At 35.0% G+C, this 23759-nt stretch overlaps 1 protein-coding gene across 6 annotated transcripts in view; it reads left to right on the top strand.

Annotated features, from left to right (window-relative positions):
* Positions 1–23759, top strand: part of ERBB4 (erb-b2 receptor tyrosine kinase 4) — a 1154402-nt gene that overhangs the window by 833647 nt on the left and 296996 nt on the right. For all 6 annotated transcript variants that reach the window (XM_086719539.1, XM_086719536.1, XM_086719540.1 and 3 more), the window contains exons 6-12: positions 3243–3361; positions 6371–6512; positions 9976–10089; positions 11504–11630; positions 19366–19439; positions 20345–20435; positions 22876–23075. In XM_086719539.1, the coding sequence (XP_086575665.1) occupies positions 3243–3361; positions 6371–6512; positions 9976–10089; positions 11504–11630; positions 19366–19439; positions 20345–20435; positions 22876–23075 (867 nt within the window). The remainder of the gene's footprint in view (positions 1–3242; positions 3362–6370; positions 6513–9975; positions 10090–11503; positions 11631–19365; positions 19440–20344; positions 20436–22875; positions 23076–23759) is intronic.

The following is a 23759-nucleotide window of genomic DNA, read 5'->3' as shown; positions in this document are numbered from 1 at the left end:
ATAACAAAGATGAAAGAAGGAAGGAAAGATGTAAGGAAGGAGGGAAAGAAAGAGAGAAGAGAGGGAGAGAAAGAGAGAAATAGAAAGAAAGAGAAAAAAAGAGTAGCATCCATCAGGAATCAGTAATTTGAAACGGATTCAGTATTAAATAGGGGTAGACTTCACTGAGAGAATGAGATTTGAGCAAAGGAAGGTAAAAGAATAGGACAAATCGATTTACTATGTAGAACTTTCTATTAGAATACTTACAAAAGAAATAATTTATTTCAAAATTTAATGTGACCCAAGCTGCAAATACAAAATACGCTGTCACAAATCCAGACTTAAAAATCTGTCTTTCAAAATCCTCTATATCAGATAACTCTATTTTTACAAAATAAAAGCAAGACAGGGAATTAATCCAAATGTTTCAGTTTAAACTATTTAATGTTTGTATTGCTTTTACTACCTAGGTAAGAATATAATCAAGTCCAAAAAAGGAATATAGTTCATACTTAAATATTATATATTATTTTATGAATATCATAATCATGTTCAAATAAACAGGGTCCAAGTGAAAATGTAGAATCATGAAATAATAACAAAATTTAAGGAGCATTTAAGTCTAATGTATGAATTAGCAATAATTCAGTTATTTGCATTTTGATATGCTGTGTTTCTGGGTATTTTAATATTGTCTATTTACAGGGTCTAGTACCCTACCTCTTTAGTTCTCTGCATGTTTTTCTTTTCCTTTGATATGTCCATTAAGCAGTACCCAAATGCTTTCACTGAGTTGGCAATATATGATTTATTTAGTTGGAAAGGATACTTACTTTCTTGTATAGGAAGTGTCAAGCACTGTACCAGTCCCTAAGGAGAAAAACATCAATAATAAGACAATAGACTTCAAAAAATTACTCTAATAGTTTAGTAGAGGGAACAAACCTAAAAAAAAAAGATACAATGTAAAGTACAATAATAATATCTAACCTGAGAACCATTAACAGGGGCCATGTGAAGCACTTTATACCTATGTCTCTATTTATCTTCAATCCCATTAGGCACATATGATTACTAAATCCATCTTAAAACCAGCAAAATGAAATACAAAGATATTCAATAACTTGTTCATATCACAAGAATAGAGTTAGGATTTGGGCGTAGTCCTTCAGACCACACAGTCTGCATTAACTTTCTCCCTTGTTCAGAAGAAACAGTGATAAGATAACTCATCCTAGCGATGTATCTGGAGTTTTCAGAGAGAAAATGGCATCTGAATATAATCTTATAGATGAATATTTTCCAGGATAAGAAGACAAGAAGGGTTTTTAGCATGGATGAGAGCATTATAAAAAGACAATGAGAATCAAAATTGCAAACGATGCAAGAAATCAGGAATCACAAGTGGTGTTTGTGTATGGATGGATGTGAAAAGCACAGTGAGAGACACCAGTATAGATAGAGGTGGTGTTTAGTTGATGAAGCACTTTTATCCCTTGCTATGGGTTTCCTCCTTTAGTACAGTGATGATAAGTTTTACCTTGTGAAACAACACTGATTTATAAGCAGTGGCTTGTATTTTCAAGCATTGCTTTTAGAGCAGCATAGAGGATTAATTGGGATCTGAGAAACCTTTTAGAAGGCTATGTAATAATTTAGATATACGTTTTTGAAAAAGTTGGAATAGAGAGGAGGGACAGTAATGAGGACTGTTAGTTAGCAATTTTATTTGATAATTTTGTTAGGTATGCGAAGTGAGAGTGAGGGCAAAGGAGAAATAGAAAACACATCCCAAATTTTTAACTAAGCTACTGGATGGATGGTACTAATTAAGAGAAGGGAACAAAGGAGACAGATATGCTCAACTGGTGGAGGTGAGAAAGTGTACATTCCACATTGTACATCTTGAGGTATCTAAATGAGTCTTTTGTAGGCACCTGGTAATACTTGCTGCTGCTCAGTAGAAAATTCAGATTTGGATCTGATGTCATCTATCTATAAGTAGTGTGAAAAGTAGGGAATTAATGGTTTCATCTAGGCATGAGCCCATAACCCAAAGAAAACTGTCAAGACCAACTGGGGAATACTACTGTTTAAAGGTCAGAGTCTTTCTACAGTAGCAATGAAGGAAGCTTTGAAGAACTGTTTAAAAAGATGAAAGGAAAGCAGATTGAAGTGGAAATATGGAAGCCAAGAAGGGATGTGCTATATATATTCTGTAACATTTATTTCTCTAAATACTTAAAAAGTATCTCTTTGGAATAAGTGAAATAAGTGTCCCTCAGTGCTATAATTTTGATGCCCAGCCTATTGCACTGATTTTACTAAAGCATACCTCGATACAGTGCTGTCAGCTTGGATCAAAGGATGTTGTAAGAAAAGACCAATGGGAATTTTGGTTGTGTCCACTATGAATGTGCCCCTCCCTTCCTTCCTTCTTTCCTTCCTTCCTTCCTTCCTTCCTTCCTTCCTTCCTTCCTTCCTTCCTTTTTGCTTCCTTTCCTTCCTCCCTCCCTCCCTCCCTTCCTTCCTTCCTTCCTTCCTTCCTTCCTTCCTTCCTCCCTCCCTCCCTCCCTCCCTCCCTCCCTCCCTCCCTCCCTTCCTCCCTTCCTTCCTTCCTTCCTCCCTCCCTCCCTCCCTTGCTCCTTCCCTTCCTCCCTCACTTCTTTTGAGGATATTGCACTGTTCCTTACATAGGAATCTTGGTGGAAATTTTACTTAAATCTCAAGAATAGAAACACTTATGCTACTATTGACCAGTTATCTGTATCTGTATCATTATTTATGTATCTACTTGATATGAATCTTGTAAGATATAATGTGAATCATGTAAAAGTTTATGTTCCCTTGACTACTAAAAAGCTTGGATTATTTCTGGGGATACCTTCTGCCATAAAATCTTACTGTGCACATTGTGAATTGATTTCACTGCTGACTCCATTTTTTGCACCCTGCCAAAATGCCATACTCAGTTACTTCAAATTTGATTCTTTCCTGCTAAGTTGTACAATATTTTTGTAAAATACGAGAGGTGCTTTCTGGAACAAGAAAGAAGATAAAAACAAAAGTATGTATTAATTTTTGAAGGTTTTTGTACAGTAATTTTGCAGACTTCATTTGGTAGATCTTAGCTGAATTGAGTCAGTGGTGGGTTGAGTGTTGTTACCTGAGAGCTCAGCCTTTGTCAGCTACTCCAAAGCACCTTAGAAGTTTCTCTTGGTGGCTGACTTTGATCAAAGTCTCATCTCTGCCTTCTGCAGTGACAAGGACGGTGTGTGCAGAACAGTGTGACGGCAGGTGCTATGGACCCTACGTCAGTGACTGCTGTCATAGAGAATGTGCTGGAGGTTGCTCAGGACCAAAAGACACCGACTGCTTTGTAAGTCTTGGAGATCCCCTTTTAGTCTCCTGATCTCCCTCCTTTGTAGTTGGATTCGGGCATACCGAATCTTTAACTTCTCATTAAAATAAGATCGAATTTAACCATTTTAGGATTAAGAAGATGTTTTGCCTTCCTATAATACATCTCCTCACTGGGTGGCTATTGATTAACTATGATGTTTCTGTTATACTGAATGAATTATGTCTTTCAGACATAATTTATATTACAGGTGAGATGTATTGGAGAATGAGAAGGGGAAAAGATAAAAAGATATTGAGATATCTTTTATTTTTTTTTTTAATTTTTTTTTTTCAACGTTTATTTATTTGTGGGACAGAGAGAAACAGAGCATGAACGGGGGAGGGGCAGAGAGAGAGGGAGACACAGAATCGGAAACAGGCTCCAGGCTCTGAGCCATCAGCCCAGAGCCCGACGCGGGGCTCGAACTCCCGGACCGCGAGATCGTGACCTGGCTGAAGTCGGACGCTTAACCGACTGCGCCACCCAGGCGCCCCAGAGATATCTTTTAAAAGCTAATAGTGCCCTTCCAAAATTTACATTGATTACCTGTTTATGTTGTTGCATCATTGAATTTTCTGAGTGGGGGCTCTTGAATTTTATTTCTTGAATTTAAATTTCAAGATTATAGCTCTTGATTTCAAGATTATTCATAAATTTATTCATTTAACTATTTCCCAGTATATTTTGTTTACAAGTTAATATTATTCAAAATTTATAAGATTTACAAATGCATGCTTAAAGCAATTTATATGCTAATCAGTGTGATTTTTATTTTAGAAAAGGACAGTTTTCTTTCCTTAAAATTAACATTTATAGCTTTTTGGGGACATGTTTTAATTACATTTTAATATCCCCAATACAGTTATTTCTGCTCTTTTGAATACAGACAATTCTGTGAACTATAGTTACCACAATTTCATAAACACAGACATTGTTTTCATTTTATGCTAAAAATAATAAAATAAGTAATTGTTTTTGCTATTAACAATGAACAGAGATATTCATTTTTTCCTATTCTGAAATATCCAGAGAATACACATATATATTAAGAATTGAACATTTTTTAAATGACACAACTCTGAAAATAGGCAAAACATAAATTAAACCTCTTATGATATAGTCATTTCTTAATTTTCTTAATGTTACAAGAAACTTAATTTTTCTACCCTAATCCTATATTGAAACAAAAGTATATATTGCAGAAGTGAGTAGGGAAGAAGAAGTAAAGAAAAGAAAAATGTCAAAAATTTAAGGAGGATGCTCAGCAGGTTTTGAAGTGAGACGCTTTCCCTTGCCTATCACCTGATACAGGGTAAAGCCTGTTGCGGGGGACACTGAACAGGTGTTATAGTAACAATTCCAAAGCAGTAACAACAAGAAACACAAACAATAGCCATTCTTTCATGGTTCCATTATCATGATAAGCAGAGTGCCTGGTGAGCCTTAGAATTCTCATTTCATTACTTTTATGGAATGGTCCAATGACTCCACTTTGGCATTTGGTACAGAATGTTCAAGAATGCCAGACCGAGGCCTTGGTGTAAGTTCCGTTGTTTTGTGCGCAGTCTGGAAGGTAAATTTGTTTGATTCCTCTGGTTTATGTCCGTTTGTTGCCAAGCAGTCTGTGCACAACACTCCATAAAGTATGTTCGTAAAGCAATTATGAGGACACATGAAGTTTTATAGCCATAAATTAAAACTCACTGAGTTTTCCTGATTGCTTTTTAATAGATTCTTCCTGGAAAATGTCATCGTAGTGAATAATGTATCATGAGTGAGTCTCGTTCTGATTATGCATCTAGTAGGCCATTGTCAGGGAATTGTCATGTTTGTGATGAAGCACTTGCTAAAACAACAATTGATGAAGAAAATGTTTTGAAGAAACAAAATGAATTAGTGCTTATTAATAACCATACATACAATCTATGATGAAATATAAAATATAGCTAGAGTTCATATGAGCTTACCTTCCAAGGCCTAAATTATTCCTCTGAAGGTTTAAGTTGTTCAATAAAGAGAATTAGTTCATCCACTCTTTTGAAAGGCATGTTTGTATATGTGTGTGTGTGTATATATATATATATATGTGTGTGTGTGTGTGTGTGTGTGTATAATTTGTATGTATATGTATGTTACATATATTTTATATCAAATACCTCTCAGGTGGCAAAATTGTTTTTAATTCTTATCAAATGCATTTGAACATATTAACAAATGAAGTCTCAATGCAAATAGGTAAGTCAGCAGAAACAAACTGTTTTATTTGAATTTGATGGCTTTTACTAAATGGTGTGGTATTATGATGAAAGCCACACAGGAAATGGCAGCACATTATTTAATCATGAGCTAAGTATGTCTGCTTCCCTTCATTTCAGCATCAAATACTCTGTATTTACACGGACTAGTCACCTTCCAAAACCTTTTCTTCAAGTCCAGTGTAAATGGCTCCTCACCAATGTTTCCTCACCACACAGTGATGACCAATGTACTTCTCATGCTGCTTCCGGCACTGAACTTTCCAAACACCAGCTTTAAGGAAAATCTAGATTGTAGAATTGGAAAGTCAGTTGCCAGTGCCAGACTCTGAGACTCAGCATAAACACTTTGAATGGTGTGAGTCAAAATTTTTTTTCACTGTGAGCTAATTTTAATAACTTAAACCAATTATTAATTTGGAGACCACTGGACAGAGACTAAGTAACTTGAACATCAATAACTTTGTAGAGATGGTATATTCATTGGCACTGGAAAACCAGTTTTATAAAATTTTAGAAGTCCAAAACAAGTTAGAACATAACACTAAGCACTTAATGACCAAAAAGTGTCAAATTTTATACTTTTTGTGAAATAAGTATAGAACACATGTGTAAAAATATAAATATAATAATAAAGAATACATCCTTCTCACAAAGCTGTTACAGCAATGTTCTTTTAACAAGTTATGAAGGTTATTTTTAGATGAAATTAATAATTGCTATGTTGCAGGCCTGCATGAATTTCAATGACAGTGGAGCGTGTGTTACTCAATGTCCCCAAACTTTTGTCTACAATCCAACCACCTTTCAGCTGGAACATAACTTCAATGCAAAGTATACATATGGAGCATTTTGTGTCAAGAAATGCCCACGTAAGTAACAAGATGAGAATAGCCAATTTAATGAGATCATCATTTAAAAACCAAAAAATTTCATATAGATTTATTGTAATTTAAAACTTGCAATAACATTGTTGGATATACTTGGATTTAGGTCCTATTGCTACCATTTCACAAATAAGAAAATTAAAGTTCAAAAAATTAAAGTGATTGGTCCAAAGTCTCAGCAAAGGAGTGTCATGCTTAAAGTTAGAATGTAGTGTCATTGCCTTCTAAGCTCACTGTTTTCACTATACCTCAGTGTATTTGTACATGATACTGTTTCTCAAAAAAGTGATTAGTTAAGTGCCAGCAAGCTTTGTAATGAATGAGGTCTGCTTCTAATCACAATGAATTTTTACCTAATATCATTTCTGATTACTTATTTGTAATAGATTGTGTAGCATGATAGTTTTAATATCAAATCTAATCTTAAACAATAACAATAGATGTGAAGGGCATGTTGACAGATCTTTACAAAATTGATAACTCATCCTGGGAATTCCAAGTGACCAGCTTCACTTTCATCAAGAATTCAGTATAATGTATGTCTTCACGTTTGCTCCAGAGTGAGCAATGGGACATTATTTCTTCATTGTTTTACCTAAGAAAAAGAATGACTACATTTGTCCACATACTCATTTAAAAGAAGAAGGTTTTACAATCTACATCATACCGCTATTATGTTTTCTTGTTTTGTGTCTGTGATTGAATAGGAAGTGTGAAGGACATAGGATTAGAGTGGTTATGGTTTCTGGCTCTGCCCACTTATTACTTATGTGATTTTAAATGAGCTATTTAGTTTTCTGTATTCTCCTTACGAGGTGGATAGTAATAATCATGGTTCTGTCTTTCCTAGAGTTATTATAATGATCAAAGGTTTGGGGAATAAGATTCAGAGGGACAGTATATAAAAAACAAGTGTTTGAAAACAATGACAATTCTCGTCATTATTATTACATACTTTTATATTGGTTAAAAGAATAGTTATGCATATAAGCTTTTAACACCTAAATTGTGGCAAGTGGAGAACTATTTTGTGAAATTACATGCCCAGTTTCCTTAGATACCTCATAAATTTCCTTTCTTGGAATAGTTTAGGTCAATCAAATTACAGACTGATTTAAAAACACTTCAGTATTTATCTATGTAAAATTCAAATATTTGAAGGGCCCTGCTCATGAGGCATGAACTATTTTGGGAAAACAAAGACATTTAGCTTTTAAATACTGGTCCACAATCTCCAACCCAGAATTCTAACATTCAAAAATTACAGACAAATATTTTTTGCAACTCGTTTGGCTGCAAAATCTGTACCTGACTGATATGAGGGTATTTATAATTTGTATTTACTCCACTTGATATATATCGCTGCAAAACTGTAGAGGCTTGCAGGCTTGGTTCTCCTCACACAGAGATTAGGTTCTTAAGGAGGAGTGTTCTCAGGATGACTACAGAAGGATAAAAAGAAGGAAGGGAACAGGCTGCAATGCAGTGTCAACAATGTGCCTTCTGTTGTGGTGGATGCCCTCTGGTGGATGTTAACTGGGAATGCAAAGATCTTCACTGCCCACTCCCATGGATTCATATACATCCCTCCACCGCAGACTTCCTTCAGTCCCAGACTTCCTAATATTTCTTCTCCCATGGCAAACTACTGCTCATGAGTCCATACTTACTGTAAGTCCATACTTACTGTGTGTTCCGCACAAAGTAAGTGATCATCTGAACTATCCAGAACTATGCCCACTGGTAGGTTTTTTCCTTGCCACTGTCTTTCAAGTCTGCTCCTGAGTGAGCCGCAGGGCCACTGCCATTCATTTTGAGCGGCTTGCACCCACATAGCAAACTTAATTTTTGTCTTCGTCTGTTAACTCTCACAAGTGCCCTCTTTTGGCCCCCACGCAGACATAGGTATGAGCTGAGTGAGAGGTACCAGCACGAGGAGTCTGGGCTACCTGCTTATGTGTTTACTTATGCCTCTGCCATGATTCACATCCAATCTTAAATATACTGCTTCTATCTTGGGGTAGATTCCTGTTGAACATGGCCAACATTATGACATCATGGTTCTAATAAAACCTGATGCATGATGGGCAAACCTTTGTTTAATTTTTTTAAGTTTATTTATTTATTTTGAGGGAGAGAAAGAGAGCAAAAATGAGAGTGAGCACGAGTTGGGGAGGGTCAAAGAGAAGGAGAGAGGATCCCAAGCAGGCTTTGTGCTATTGCTGCAGAGCCCTACGTGGGCTCGAACTCATGAACCAGGAGGTCATGACCTGAGCCGAGATCAAGAGTCAGACATTTAACTGACTGAGCCACCTAGGTGCCCCTGTGATGGGTAATTCTGACTAGAAGGTCAATCAATAACCCATGGTTAGGTGCTCTATCTCTACCAGGAGCCAGAAGCATATCAGGAGTTGTTTATTAAATAGCATACGATTATGTGCTACAGATTGTGTGGCTTAGCTATAGAATTGTGGAGGTCTCAATATGATTTTCCCGCTGGGACGTGCCATAACTCCACATGACTTATTTTCCCACAACAGACACTCCTACTACCGATAGCCTCTTGGGTTTTATTACCCAAGTCGCATAATTGCTTGCATCCCAGACTGGACTTGCACGATATGCCTTTCCTGATCTGAGCCCCCTTCAAGGCCAAAAGCCTTCCATACCACTGAATATCAGGCCAGAAGCAGTATTCCCAGATATGGAAGGATACTGCCTTTGAAATATAAAGTGGCCTAGCAGGTATTGTGTTTTCTCTTTATTGTGGGAGGCTTTCGATGCAATGATTTGTTCTTTTTTTGGGAGGAGAAAATGTCATGGCATATTCCAGATCACTGGACCCCTAAACATTTTACCACTGTATCAGGTAATTGTATATACCTGGTTTATTTAGTATACCTTTCCTAAGATGCTGCCTTTCAAATCCCATTTTGTTTCTTCATATAAAACTAGGGAACAGTTTATATGACATTCCACTGAAAGATAGAACACATTTTAAACATTTCCTCCTGGATATGAAGTGCACTTTCTTGATCCAAGGCAATTCAACTTCAGCTTCATTTGTGCCTCATGTAACTTGAAGTATTTTTAGGCTTCAAACTTTCATCATGACATGAAATGAAGTGGAACTATTGAAAAACACAAACTAAATGTCATGTAGTTTCCTAAGTCTATAAAAGAAATTCTCTCTATCTTGGGGGCAATTCAGGATGTGGAGCAGTAATCAAGCAAGTACTAACCATTGTTAACACACGCTGCCCTTGGATTTGAATGTGGATGCTCATAGATTCTATTTCAGGCTGAGATATTTAAGCGGAGATGTTTTAAGGAAAGAGACGTGTATACTACCAATGATGCCAATCATTGTCAAGCCCTAAAATGCCTTATTTTGAAGTTGTTTGCTGAGCATCACCATTATTGCTCATTTTACCTTTTTTAAAATCAGATAACTTTGTGGTGGATTCCAGTTCTTGTGTGCGTGCCTGCCCTAGTTCCAAGATGGAAGTAGAAGAAAATGGGATTAAAATGTGTAAACCTTGCACTGATATTTGCCCAAAAGGTGAGTGACAGCTGAGATTATTTTTGGCTAGAACTGGGACCTACACCAAGGTTTTTCCTTGCACTTCTTAATGGACCGGCTAAGTTCGCTTCTCTGAACACATCACTCCCATACCAAACCTTCCCTCACACACTTTCCCAGGGCTTTGAATAGTTCCCCAAAGTACTGACTGTCTCAACAGTGTGTATTATTGATTTTGAATGATCTATAGTAAATGATGCAGGTAAAATTCAGACTGCACTTTGATAGAAACACAGGAAAAAAGTTGTGTTTTGTTTTATATGTAGCAGATCTTAGAAGTATGCATATAACAAGGGATCACATGATTATTTTAGCATCAAGAACCCATCTTAGTCGCTTGCCACTCTACGCTAAATGATCTGCTGTATATATGAAGGGGTGCAAAGGGACAAATAACATGATGTTTACTCTCCAGGTCTTCAAAACTATCTTGAGAGATTATAAAATGACAAGAAAGTTTACTGTAAGTATTAAATAAATGTTGCAGATAATCCATGTCATAGAATATTAGTGGAGAAAGAAATCCCTTCTAGCTGCAGTACTCAAATTCCTTACCAGAATGAAACTTAAATTAAGCAGGATGAAAGTAGAGTCCAAATTTTCTGAACGATATTAAGCTTTCCAAAGTATCAAAAAGTGCCTTTTAAAAGGGCAAACTTCAGACTTACTTTTAGACTACATTCTCTCTTTGTCTCTCCTCTCTCTCTCTCTCTCTCTCTCTCTCTCTCTCTCCCCCTCCCTCCCTCCCTCTCTCCCTTTCTCCCCCCTCACCCCCTCCACACACCCACACAAATACACATACTTTGTTTTGTTTTGTCTTTAAGTAGTGCTCAGAAAGTGTAGGTAACACTCAATTTAAGAATTTAAATGTAAATACTTAAATGGCTCTTGATTCTGATTACAACTCATTTCACTAGTACTTTGTTTAATATATATTCTTAATAAGACCAATATTTTTAAAACCACAGGTTGTAGACCATCATTAGGCCATGAAATAATTTTCCTCAAGTGATTTAAAAGTATTAAAAATGATATCTTAGAACAGATGAGAAAATAGTTGGCTTTATGTGGCAAGGGCTAGTGTTGATTGTTAAAAGTTGTTTGAGTTACGTATGTGCTGTGTGGGTATACTGGGACTTGATATAAGATATGATTTTTATGAGTCATGGCCACTAGACTATAATGCAGGGACAATATTTTAAAGTAGGCCCATCAGTAAATGTTGCATGAATGAATGATTATTTTATGTTAGAAAACAGTTTATTTCTTATGATGAACTTTTTTTTTCCATTTTATAATTGAAAAAAACTGTTATTTTATAATAAAAATGCAATGATTTCTTGACTGAGATCAAAGTTTCTCACCTTCTTGACTGTGAGTCTTGTTTCTACAGCTTGTGATGGCATTGGCACAGGATCACTGATGTCAGCTCAGACCGTGGATTCCAGTAACATTGACAAATTCATAAACTGCACCAAAATCAATGGGAATTTGATCTTCCTTGTCACTGGTATTCATGGGTCAGTATTAAATTTTTGCAGAAAATTATTTTATAAAGTGTAGACAAAGCTTAAAGGATTCTTTAGCTTTGTCTGTTTGATTCCTTTTGGCCCAGATGAGTTCTGCCCGACATTAATGCTCCTCTCCAGCAAAGTCAAATGGCAGATTTTACCATCAGTGATAGTAAAAACCACAGTTTTGAGGTATATTCAGACTATGAGTTTAGTAACTACTTATATTTGACAATATACATTTATATATTTATTAAAATGTATTTGTAGGACATTCTCCTCAAATCTACAAATTTCAGAAAGCTTGACATATTTTTAGATATGCTTAGGGAAACTGTATCAATGGGTACAGTGAGGAATTTCATTCAGACTCTAACTGATTAGTTCAAGGAAACATAAGTTAATATTCCTTTTTTTTTTAAGTTTATTTATTTGTTTTGAGAGAGATAAAGATAGAGCACAAGCAGGGAGGGGCAGAGAGAGAGGGAGAGATAGGATCCCAAACAGGCTCCATGGTGCCAGCACAGAGTCCAATGTGGGGCTGGAACTCACAAACCATGAGATCATGACCTGAGCCAAAATCAAGTGTCAGATGCTTAACCAACTGAGCCACCCAGGCTCCCTTAATGTTTCTTTTAAAATGTCTCTCATAGAGTGGCGCCTGGGTGGCTCAGTCGGTTGAGCGTCCAACTTCAGCGCAGGCCATGATCTCGCAGTTGATGAGTTTGAGCCCTGCGTCAGGCTCTGTGCTGACAGCTCAGAGCCTGGAGCCTGCTTCAGATTCTGTGTCTCCCTCTTTCTCTGCCCCTCTCCTGCTCATGTTCTGTCTCTCTCTGTCTCAAAAATAAAGATAAACATTAAAAAAAATTAAAAAAAAATCTCTCATAGAAAACAAATCAGTAAGTTGAAATTCTCTTAAACTTTTAGAAATTCTCTTTGCCTTGATGTATCTTTTTCTCTTTCCTTAGGTTAGGAAATTAGTATTATTATACGAAATCTATTAAATGAATTTCATTTTAGCAATAAAAATTGTAACATTTTCTTGGCTCCTTCATTACAGAACCACCTGCTGATTTTAACTGGGAAAACAACCAAGTTTGTATTTTTTCAATTGTAATAAAAATGTCAATATTTTTACTTTATATTTTATCTATTTATCTATATTACTCTTAATCCCTAAATATTAGTGCTACAGGCTACAGATAAAGAATATTACTCACATATTTCAATTCAAAATCTTAACTCTAAACATATATCACATCATTTCTAGAAGCAAAATAATTTAACACATCATGGATAAATGTGTCCAAATAGGAAAAGTGAGAGAAATAGAACAAAGTATTTCTTTCCATACAAATAAATTATAGTAGATCTTATTGCATAAACCATTACTTTAAAATGTAGCTTTTAATATGGGTTCATGCCAGATACTGTAATGGTATGTCCACACTTTCTGCCCCAGGTATGTTATATTCATCCCAAACAATGTTTACAAAATAAATATATATCATCAAGATTTCTAACTTCTCATTTAAAATATGTAGACTTGGTTACCCTTAGCACATCCTCCTATATGGCAACAATCTGTTGGAGCTGTGTAGTTCTAGCTATTTAAAAAAAATTTTTTAACGTTTATTTATTATTGAGAGACACAGAGTGTGAGCAAGGGAGGGGTAGACAGAGGGAGAGACAAAGAATCTGAAGTAAGTTCCAGGCTCTGAGCTGTCAGCACAGAGCTGACGCGGGAATCAAACTCACAAACTGTGAGAACATGACCTGAGCTGAAGTTGGTCGCCCAACCAACTGAGCCACCCAGGTGCCCCAGTTCTAGCCATTTTGAGATGGGATAACCAAACTTAACCATAGTTGCTACTGACCCTCGAACCCATTCGCATTGCTATCCTCACCTCCGTGGCCCTACTGGGTAGGAGACCTGGGTCTACATTTAAGTGCACCTATATAATTGAATGCATGTATGACATTTACTAAAACAATATATCCTCACTGTAACTATTTTCAAAAGCACATATCACCATGAATGAAAGATCATATCATGTTAACAGCATCTTCTGAGAAATAGGAAGACATACCCACTTAATTCACGTTGCCTGCTTTAACATGGGCATAATAAATGAATTGGCCTCAGGTCCATCAGTGTGGGGAAATATTTGAAAATATAATGTCATAAATTGCACTAGGAAAGTTGTTTTCATTCTAATCAGGTGCAACATCCATCTTATACATAGTATTTTCATACTTCCTTTTGAATTCTGAAATAAAAATCATAGATAATATAGCCTACATATATCAATAATTTTATGAAGTGATTATAATTCTCCAACTGTAATTTAAAGAAGAAATACAGGGGCGCCTGGGTGGCGCAGTCGGTTGAGCGTCCGACTTCAGCCAGGTCACGATCTCGCGGTCCGTGAGTTTGAGCCCCGCGTCGGGCTCTGGGCTGATGGCTCGGAGCCTGGAGCCTGTTTCCGATTCTGTGTCTCCCTCTCTCTCTGCCCCTCCCCCGTTCATGCTCTGTCTCTCTCTGTCCCAAAAATAAATAAAAAAAGGTTGAAAAAAAAATTAAAAAAAAAAAAATACAACAAAAGTAATGTATAATAAAATATGTATTGATAGGAAAATGCTCAGCTTCTACTTTGTAATGAAAGTTTGGATTTATTAGAAATAAGAATAGAAGTCATTTTGTGCCAGAAGTATGGGGAAATAAAGAGCAGAGTAACAGCTGACCACTGAAATAGGTAATAAGTAACAGACATATTTGTTATATGACAAGGGGAAGATGGAATTAAATATCATTGAAATAGAGGCAACATGAATACAGAATTACACACAGTCAAAGTATGATCAGCTATGAAGTTTGTGCACGAGTCCTTAATTAGGTGGGACATTTTAAGGTTGTTCAAGACATAAGGCAAACCTTTTCTGTGAAGGAGACTTTAATTTTTTGGTGCTTGGGGTTATTACTAAAAGCCTGTAGTGTCCCCTAATCTGTTACAACTAATACACCTCTACAAATGTCCCAGCTTCCCTTCAGTAGGGTAATATTGCCCCCATTGAGAACCACAGCAATAATTCTGTGAGTATAGAAGGATAATGAAACCAACAAAAGCACCCACTGATTGTTAATCTTACAGATAAACCATGCATGGGGAGGTTTAAAAGACCATCTAGGGCAGTTCGAAATTGTTATTTTAGTTTTGGCTCCTTATGGAGCATATTTATCAAAAGACTGGATTTATACTAATTGTAAAATGGTTTTACATATCCTGAATGACCTAACATCTAGAATAGAGTAAATATTAATAAAGAAATGGGGAAAAAAGGGAAGCAGATATGTCAAGATATAAAAAATATATTGCACAATAAAAAACATATATTGCACAATAGATGCCATATATTCACAAATTTATGAGAAGAATCATTACAAAATACTAGATGCATCCTGACTTTCAAGGGAAACAACCTTGCTAACTGATTCGGGTGAAAATGAATTATAGAAAATTGACTCACATGATTGAAAATATAATGGTAAACAAAACCTCTCCTAAAAAATGAGCTCAGAAAGTAAGAGTTAAATTTCCTACTTCAGTAACTTGATCCAGACTAGACTGATTTGAATCTCCACTGTAGACAATTTTACTGAGTTACGTGGCTTCCATAATATGTCAAATGCTCAGTTTCTTATGTAAAGTTGAGAGTTGAGTTTATTAAATAAACTTCTCTGGATGTTGTAGGGATTAAAATAAATACCTACCTTCTCTGGTTGTTGTAGGGCTTAAAAACAAAAATTATTTTTAAGTGCTTAGTCAAGTACCTGGCATATTTGTAAAACATTAAATGGTACAAAAAAAAAAAAAGGAGACAGAGAGAGAGAGAGAGAGAGGAAGGGGAGAGAGAAAGAAAATAACCAAGAAGGCAGTGCTAAACAAAAATCTCAATGACTATATCCAGTTTATAGCACAACATACAGTGTAACAGATTATTTTGTAGACTATTGAAAAACAAATAAAGACAAAGTTATTTTCATGGCAATAAGTCATATCCCTTAGTTCAGAAGATTATTATTTCTTCTTAATAATAGTACATAGCTTGGAATATTTTAATATTAACATTATAATTAATAGTGTTATGTCTCAACTATAATACATAAGGGATTTCCAGGACAAATATATATGTGATATGTGATAGTTCTCATTCCCAGTCTCATGCCAGTATGAAACATATATTCTGAAGCCTTTCTCTTAATCTTAGGAAAGTACTGATAAAAAGTTAATTCAGTAAGCCTAAGACATCTTATAAACGTATAGGCATTATGTGTATTCATGCATACAATGTGTGCATGTAGAGAGAGACTTTAAATGTGAGTAACATGGAGTCCTTTATGTAAAAAACTTCTGGTAAATTAAAGACATGTTTTCCCTCAATTCCTATTACCTTCAGTCTTCCCTCTCTTTTTTTTTAATTTAAATTCATGTATGCTTTGGGTAAAATAGCTAAGGTATTTCTTTAAACTGATAGGTAAGGGGCGCCTGGGTGGCTCAGTCGGTTAAGCGGCCAACTTCGGCTCAGGTCATGATCTCACGGTCCGTGAGTTCAAGCCCCGCGTCAGGCTCTGTGCTGACAGCTCAGAGCCTGGAGCCTGTTTCAGATTCTGTGTCTCCCTCTCTCTGACCCTCCCCCGTTCATGCTCTGTCTCTCTCTGTCTCAAAAATAAATAAATGTTAAAAAAAAATTAAAAAAACTAAATAGGCAAAAATCATAACTAAATGAGATTATACTTTTCAGAAACAAGTTTCTGCAATAAGTAAGCTTACTGTCAATTTGTCAATTAAAATTTTAATATATAAAAGAACTCAATAAAGTTTTTTTTTTTTTAATTTTTATTTATTTAGTTTTGGGGGGTGGGGCTGAGAGAGGAATAAAGAGAATCCCAAGCAGGCTCCTACTCAGCACAGGGCCTGATTCGGGGCTGGATCTCATGACCGTGAGATCATGACCTGAACCTAAATCAAGAGTTAGGCGCTTAACTGACTGCCCCGCCCAGGTGTCTCAAGAACTCAAGAAACTTGATTGGCATGTTTTAGCACAATAGTGCTATTGCCAGAAATAGACTAGGCACTCTTGCTCTTTTATTTAGAATGGGAACCACAGGCAAACCTGTGATCAGTGTTATCCATAGGAATGTTCACCTTCCATCTTTTGTCATGTTTGACAATGGTCATGTGCATGTACTTAGAGTAACAAAATGCTCACCAAATAAGCATGTTCATGCTGTGTCACAATGAGACACAGACACGAAGTGCTTAGATAATACAGTATCATGATGATAAACAATGGAAAAGAGATAATGGGTTTAGTGAAAAATAAAGCAATTTCAGTGGAATTGTAAAAATATGTTTCTCTCTATCCTGAGCTTTATTTTGGATCACCAAATACAATGACAGGGTGGACATAATGTTCTTTCACATGGCTCTGAATTTAGCTAGGGAATTTCTTGATTTTAAAGCACTATGGATTTCAAGTGTCTATAAGATGCAACTCCCTGTAGGTAGTTTGAAGTTGGTAAGTAGGATTCTGTCAACTTATTTTATGAGAGTCCTGAATCTCTCAAATTAAGTATATAAAATTTCTGTGGTCCATTGGGCTTCATTGGAACATTCCAGAACTCATTTCATTCCTGGCAACTTAGAAGTGTTCTCAGTATAGGTTTGGACTGACCCCATTATTGTGTGCTTGCCCTGAATTTTGAGTGTTTCTCAATAAAGCCAAGATATTTGATTATATGACCAGAGCTGTTCTATATACTGCCTTCCATCAGAGAACAAATGTTGAAAGCTTATTCTACTGCAGATCTGATACGTCTACGTACAGAAGTCTTTGCACATTAAAAAATGGTAACAACAAGATTTTTGCCCCATGGTGAACTAATTTTTTGGCTTCATATTCAGCAAAAGCATAGTTATTCATTCAATGTATCTTCATTTATAAATAGAACAAGTGTAGTAGAACATTTAATTTAGACTTTAAGCTTTTGAGAGACATTCATATCACATTGAGGAAAATCTTAATTATGTGTGAGTTATGGGGGAAACTACAGGGTTTCTCCAAGCCTTCCATAGCACTCCCCGTTAAACTAGTATTATGTTGTGTCAATTGCACTTCTTAGTTTGAAACTGTTTTTAATCAAGCAGAGTTTCTGTAGTTGCCTGTTTGTTTGTTTGTTTGTTTTTTAAGATATAGGATGCTTCGTGGTATAGGAGCATACCCAGATGAACCAAGTTGAGAGAGCCAGTACAATGGGGTTCCAGAGATCAAGGTTACTGGAGCTAATAGTGTTTTTAAGGCTCTAATGCTAAGATGAATAAATGTCTGTAGGTTTAGACTCAGATTCCTAAGATAGACCATATGCCTATCTGTTTGTGGAGCACCTTGATTGATAGCCCTATTAAGGCTGCATCCAATATATCACTCTATCCAATTGTTTACTCCCCAAATAAAAAAGAAGGTTCTCAAAGATGTAAAACAACAGATGTACACAGCAAGAATGAAACTCATTTGATTGCTACAGGTGGATACATGCTTCTAAGAAAACCTGTTCATTGTTCTTAGATTTGCTTTCTTTTTTCTTTTCTTTTCTTTTCTTTTTTTTTTTTTTTTTTGAGAAGTGGTCAATGAATATAATTTTTCTCTGAAGGGTATATAGTGATATGAGGTCTCTACTTGCCCAGGATTTCCAAGGTTGTCTTTCAAAGTGATAAAACTTAAAAAAAAAAAAATGTATTCCTTAAAACAGCATAAGGTATTACTTGAATTACTGAGAAATGTTTGGTATTGTGTTTAAGATTCAAGTTTGTAATTATTTTGAATGTTCAGTATATTTACATGAAAGGCATCTTCCTAAGAAGAAAACTTCTGAAAAAATCCATTAAATATTTAATTTTAAAAGGTATCTTATGTTCATATTTTTAAAAGCCTGGGCATCTATATGTCAATAACATTAATTGCCAAAATATATTTATGCATTAGGAAATGGTATTTTTTAAATCTCCAAAATTTACACCTTTGGGATATTATTAAATTTGTTATAAATTTTATTTCAGATGTTAGTATGATTCATAAATATGGAAGCAAATATTTCCTGTTTTTATGAAAGCAAATATGAATAACCCGGATAAGAATAAGACTGCTCTAAATAATCCTTATGAAGAGTAACTTTCATACAATGTTATAAAAATTCACTAACAAATGTAAGGATACAGCAAAAAAGAAAAATTTGACTTCATCTTTTTTAATATCCATTTAATGAAATTGTAGGTGCTGTTAGCAATTTAGAATGCTTTGAGGAGCCCAAAAGGCAGTTGTTCTCACCATAAGTTATTCACAGAGTGTATTTTTCCTAATTAAGAACAACCTTAAAAGGCAAAATGAAATAAAATTGTTTATAAATGGATTTGTTCTATTTGGAGACTTCTTTAGGATAGTCAACCTGGACCATTTGTCTAGGTCTAGAAGAGCCTTCAACAAAGAGCTCATATCATCAAAAAGGTCCTCAAAGCACCTTTTAATCCTTCTCCCTCTGTAGTGTGGAAAACTGGACAAGACATTGCTAAGCTTTCTACTGCTACTTAAAATTGAATTTGAGTGCAATAACTATAGTCACAATTTCTTACGTTTTCACTCCTTTATGTAATTTAAAATCTGGCTGTGTCTCTTCTTGATTCGCTAGGGACCCTTACAATGCAATTGAAGCCATAGACCCAGAGAAACTGAATGTCTTTCGGACCGTTCGAGAGATAACAGGTAAGTTTCAAAAGTGTGATTGCTGTGCTAGGAACTCTGTGAATGTTAGTGTTTTGTTGAAAATATTACATGATATTGAAATCAACTTATTTTCAAGGCCAATTCTAATTTTAAAAATGCATGCTATTTGAAATGTTATCTGTGCACATTTGGAAAGCCCATGGAATTTATAAAATAAAATATCCTTGAAATTTTTGTGTTACTTTTTTGTTGTCAACTGGTCTTTGAATCCATGTTTTGCTATTTAGTTTTCACAAGTACTGTTGGGCACGGATGACATGGAGCATTCATTTAGCACATATTTTATTGAGCACCTAATATGTTCAGGGCTGTTATATACTAGCTGATAGGGGATTCATAGACATAAATTGGATATGAATTTATGTCAAAGAGTGGCAAATTAAATGAGAAAGGTTAAATATATACATGAATGCATTAGGATGCAATGTAGACAAATGGTGTTATAAGTGTAAAGTAGGAAAGGATTTCCAGAAAAATTAAAGCTGTATTTTTCTCTTTATCTAATTGGACTAAGTATTTTGATTTTAGAAAAATGTTTCAAATTAAGAATAATTGAAATCTTTTAATATGTATAGTTCTATGATTCCATGTGTCTGAGAAACCTAGATTTTTGGCTCATTAGTTTGATATTCATTATATGGAGTATTGTTGGCCCGGGAATTTTGAGTAAGGCCCTCAATCTTGGAAGAAGAAATAGGAGATAGAATGACTCAAAATAGGAATATTGAGTGTTTTTATTTTTACCTCCTATCTTTCGATACATTTTAACCATATTTCAAGAATGATCAATATTAAATGTGGTTACTAAGGCAATGATATTCTGAGTTTTTGGGGTTTTTTTTGTTTTGTTTTGTTTTGTTTTTTTACTGCCCTTATCTTTTTAGGTTTCTTGAACATACAGTCATGGCCTCCAAACATGACTGACTTCAGTGTTTTTTCTAACCTGGTGACCATTGGTGGAAGAGTACTCTACAGGTGGGTGTATATATGTTCAGAGATACAAGTATTTCATATTTCAAAAGTAGCATCATGCATACGTATGTCACAGTTTCAGCCTCCTTTATTTTATATTTATTCTACAAATATTGGGTTTCCATTTTTAATTCCAAAGGTAAGCCTAATGATAAATACCCCGACTGCGCTTTACAGTATGGAGGATACCAAATAAATAAATAAATAAAGTATGCAGAATAAGCAGTTTGAGTTTCAACTCCTTATCACTTAAAACAATTATTAGTGTTTTGTAGGATGGAGTACATAATAGGACCCCATAAAATCAAATGTTTTTATTCCAGACATGTGTTATTATAACTAAAAAATGGCATTGGATGACTTGGGACTGGCTTACATGTGTGGGTTACACATGCTGTTTCACCAGAAGGCTCTTGTTCTGTTTCTGGTGCCAGCGTTTGAACCATCCATCACAGGGCTGATATTTCAGGATTTGGCTCACCAGTCTAAGTGCAATGCAGGTTAAAAGTGGACAGAACAATCAGGGCTCAGAAGGACACTGTTCTAAAGGCCCAATATCAATATTTTTATTCACATAGTAAAAATGAATGAGTTAATATTTATTAAGGCACTGCTTTATTTTATTTCAGATTTCATCTGTATGAGATTCTTATTTATGAACAGTTAAAAGTTGACTTACATAAAAGGATTTAGTTTTTTCTGCTTAAAAAGGAAAGATGCCTTAAATCAATATTATCATCAAATATTCTGTAATAATATTTCACAGAAATATTATTGAATTTTGCTATTAAAACTGGTATATCTGTAAGAGGTTTTACACTATAAAGGGGAAAAGTACTTAATAAAAAAGCATAGTTGAGAGATACAGTCTATTCAAATGCTATATGCAACCAACTTTTATTATCTGTTGAGCCAAATGTTAAAAATCTGTCAAGCATTATTCACACCGTAATAAACAGCACAAGATGAGAGCACAGATTTCAGAGAATGAATTACATCTCAGTTGAATATGCACATACTAAGTATATATATATATATATATATATATATATATATATATATATACATACATATATATCAGCTTATTTTCAAGGCAAATATATATATGGATATATATATATGGATATGGATGTAAGAATATATGTATATGTATATATATGTATAATGTATAATATATGTATATATATATATACACACACACACACACACACGCATGGAAAAACTTCTGAGCTGAGTTGACAGCAAAGTATATTTAGATTTATAAATAAAACAAAAGGGGACAGCTTTGATCTCCAAAATGTAAAATATTGTTCATTAGTTGATTTAAATGTGGGAAACACATGATTCTTTAGAGAATGGAAAAGGAACTTAATTACAAAATGTGGGCTATGTTAAAACAATTTCCTTGAAATGATAATTTGTTTCCACACTACAGTTGTACTTAATTTTTAGAGATGCTTTCCCCAGTTGTCCAAGCCTTCTGAGTATTTTTTTTTAACTTTTAGCTTAATTTCATTCTTCTCTTCAATTTTTAATGTCCCTTATCCTTACTTATACATTCTTCAACTATTACAATTACACTTTGGCTTCTGAGGTATAAATTAAAGCTAAATATCGTGGTCATTCTCTGCAATATTTACCCTCTGAAAGCATATATAAATTTATTAAATGGAGTAGAATTAAGGTCTTACTTTATGTAGATGAACAATCATTCCATAAACATTTATTAATTATTTAGTATTTTTAGTTTTATTTATTTAAGTAATCTCTACACCTAATGTGAGACTCGAACTCACAACCCCAAGATCAAGAGCTGTTTGCTCCTTCAAATGAGCCAGCCAGATGCTCTTAATTATTTGGTTAGGGGATAGTGGGGAAAATAGTGAGCAGATATACTCGTACTAAGTATGTAAATAGATACACAAATATCATTAATATTTATACTTCCAAAAAATGAATATTTTCCTTTTGGGGGTCAAATGATTACTTTTTTTTTTTTTTTTTAATTTTTTTTTTTTTTCAACGTTTTATTTTATTTTTTTTGGGACAGAGAGAGACAGAGCATGAACGGGGGAGGGGCAGAGAGAGAGGGAGACACAGAATCGGAAACAGGCTCCAGGCTCTGAGCCATCAGCCCAGAGCCCGACGCGGGGCTCGAACTCACGGTCCGCGAGATCGTGACCTGGCTGAAGTCGGACGCTTAACGGACTGCGCCACCCAGGCGCCCCAAGATTACTTTTAAAACTTGGTATATGGCATGTAAATAAATAATGTTCAGGTCACAGTTTATTGATTTAATCTCTTTTTTATGATCTATTTGCATTCTTTTTGGAGTAAGATGTGACATCCTTATTTTACTTCAAGAATGTAAGTCATGGCCAGAAAATATTTATTAATATATACATATAAATACTGTTCTGTTCTCCCCCCTCCCTCTCTTTAGTGGCCTCTCCTTGCTTATCCTCAAACAACAGGGCATCACTTCTCTACAATTCCAGTCCCTGAAGGAAATCAGTGCAGGAAACATCTATATTACTGACAACAGCAACCTATGTTATTATCATACCATTAATTGGACAACACTCTTCAGCACTATCAACCAAAGAATAGTGATCCGGGACAACAGAAAAGCTGAAAACTGTAGTAAGTACATTATTTGGATGTTAAAACAGAAACTTTGAACATTTTCTCCCATTTTATGTTGGACCAAACACTTAAAAATAACTGATACAGGATTGTTTCCCTCTTTTTCTCAGCCTTTAAGAAGGGGGGTAGTTAATCAGCATAGGGTGACTTTTTATAATCTATTGAATATTTTTATAACATACTGCGTGCTTCCAAATCTTGCCCAATCGTAAGAACCTTCCTGTGGAGACTTAGATTCAATAGATATAAATGGAACTGGGGCTTTTAAATATTTAACAAGCATCCTGGGTAATTCTTTGGACGTGATCAGTTTGTGGAAATCTGCCCTACTGAATTTTCTGTTTGCTTTTTGGTTTCAGTGAATTTGGTATCATGGGATAACAGACTATTTACTCTTTGGGGGGTGGTGGCAAAAATGCAGATGTGTTCTGAAATGTGTAAAAGAGGCTGTTAAGAAAGTTCATTTCATAAATGCATCTGTAGCCAGTTCATTGTTTCTTTTTTACATTTATTTTGCCACTTACTGATTCACTCCATCATTTCTTTGTTACACAGAAGCAAATAATGTTTTCATGGATACATAATGATACATTCCTATCTTAAACTTTGATATTTCAATGATTAATATTTAATTCTTCTGTGTGTTTCTACTAAGTACTATTTTCTTCTACATCCTACAAG

This window comes from Puma concolor, chromosome C1, assembly GCF_028749965.1.
Source record: "Puma concolor isolate L17-30 chromosome C1, mPumCon1.1.hap2, whole genome shotgun sequence".
NCBI classification, from domain to species: Eukaryota; Metazoa; Chordata; class Mammalia; order Carnivora; family Felidae; genus Puma; species Puma concolor.
Note: the sequence above shows the minus strand (reverse complement) of the source record. Positions and strands in the feature narration are given on the sequence as shown.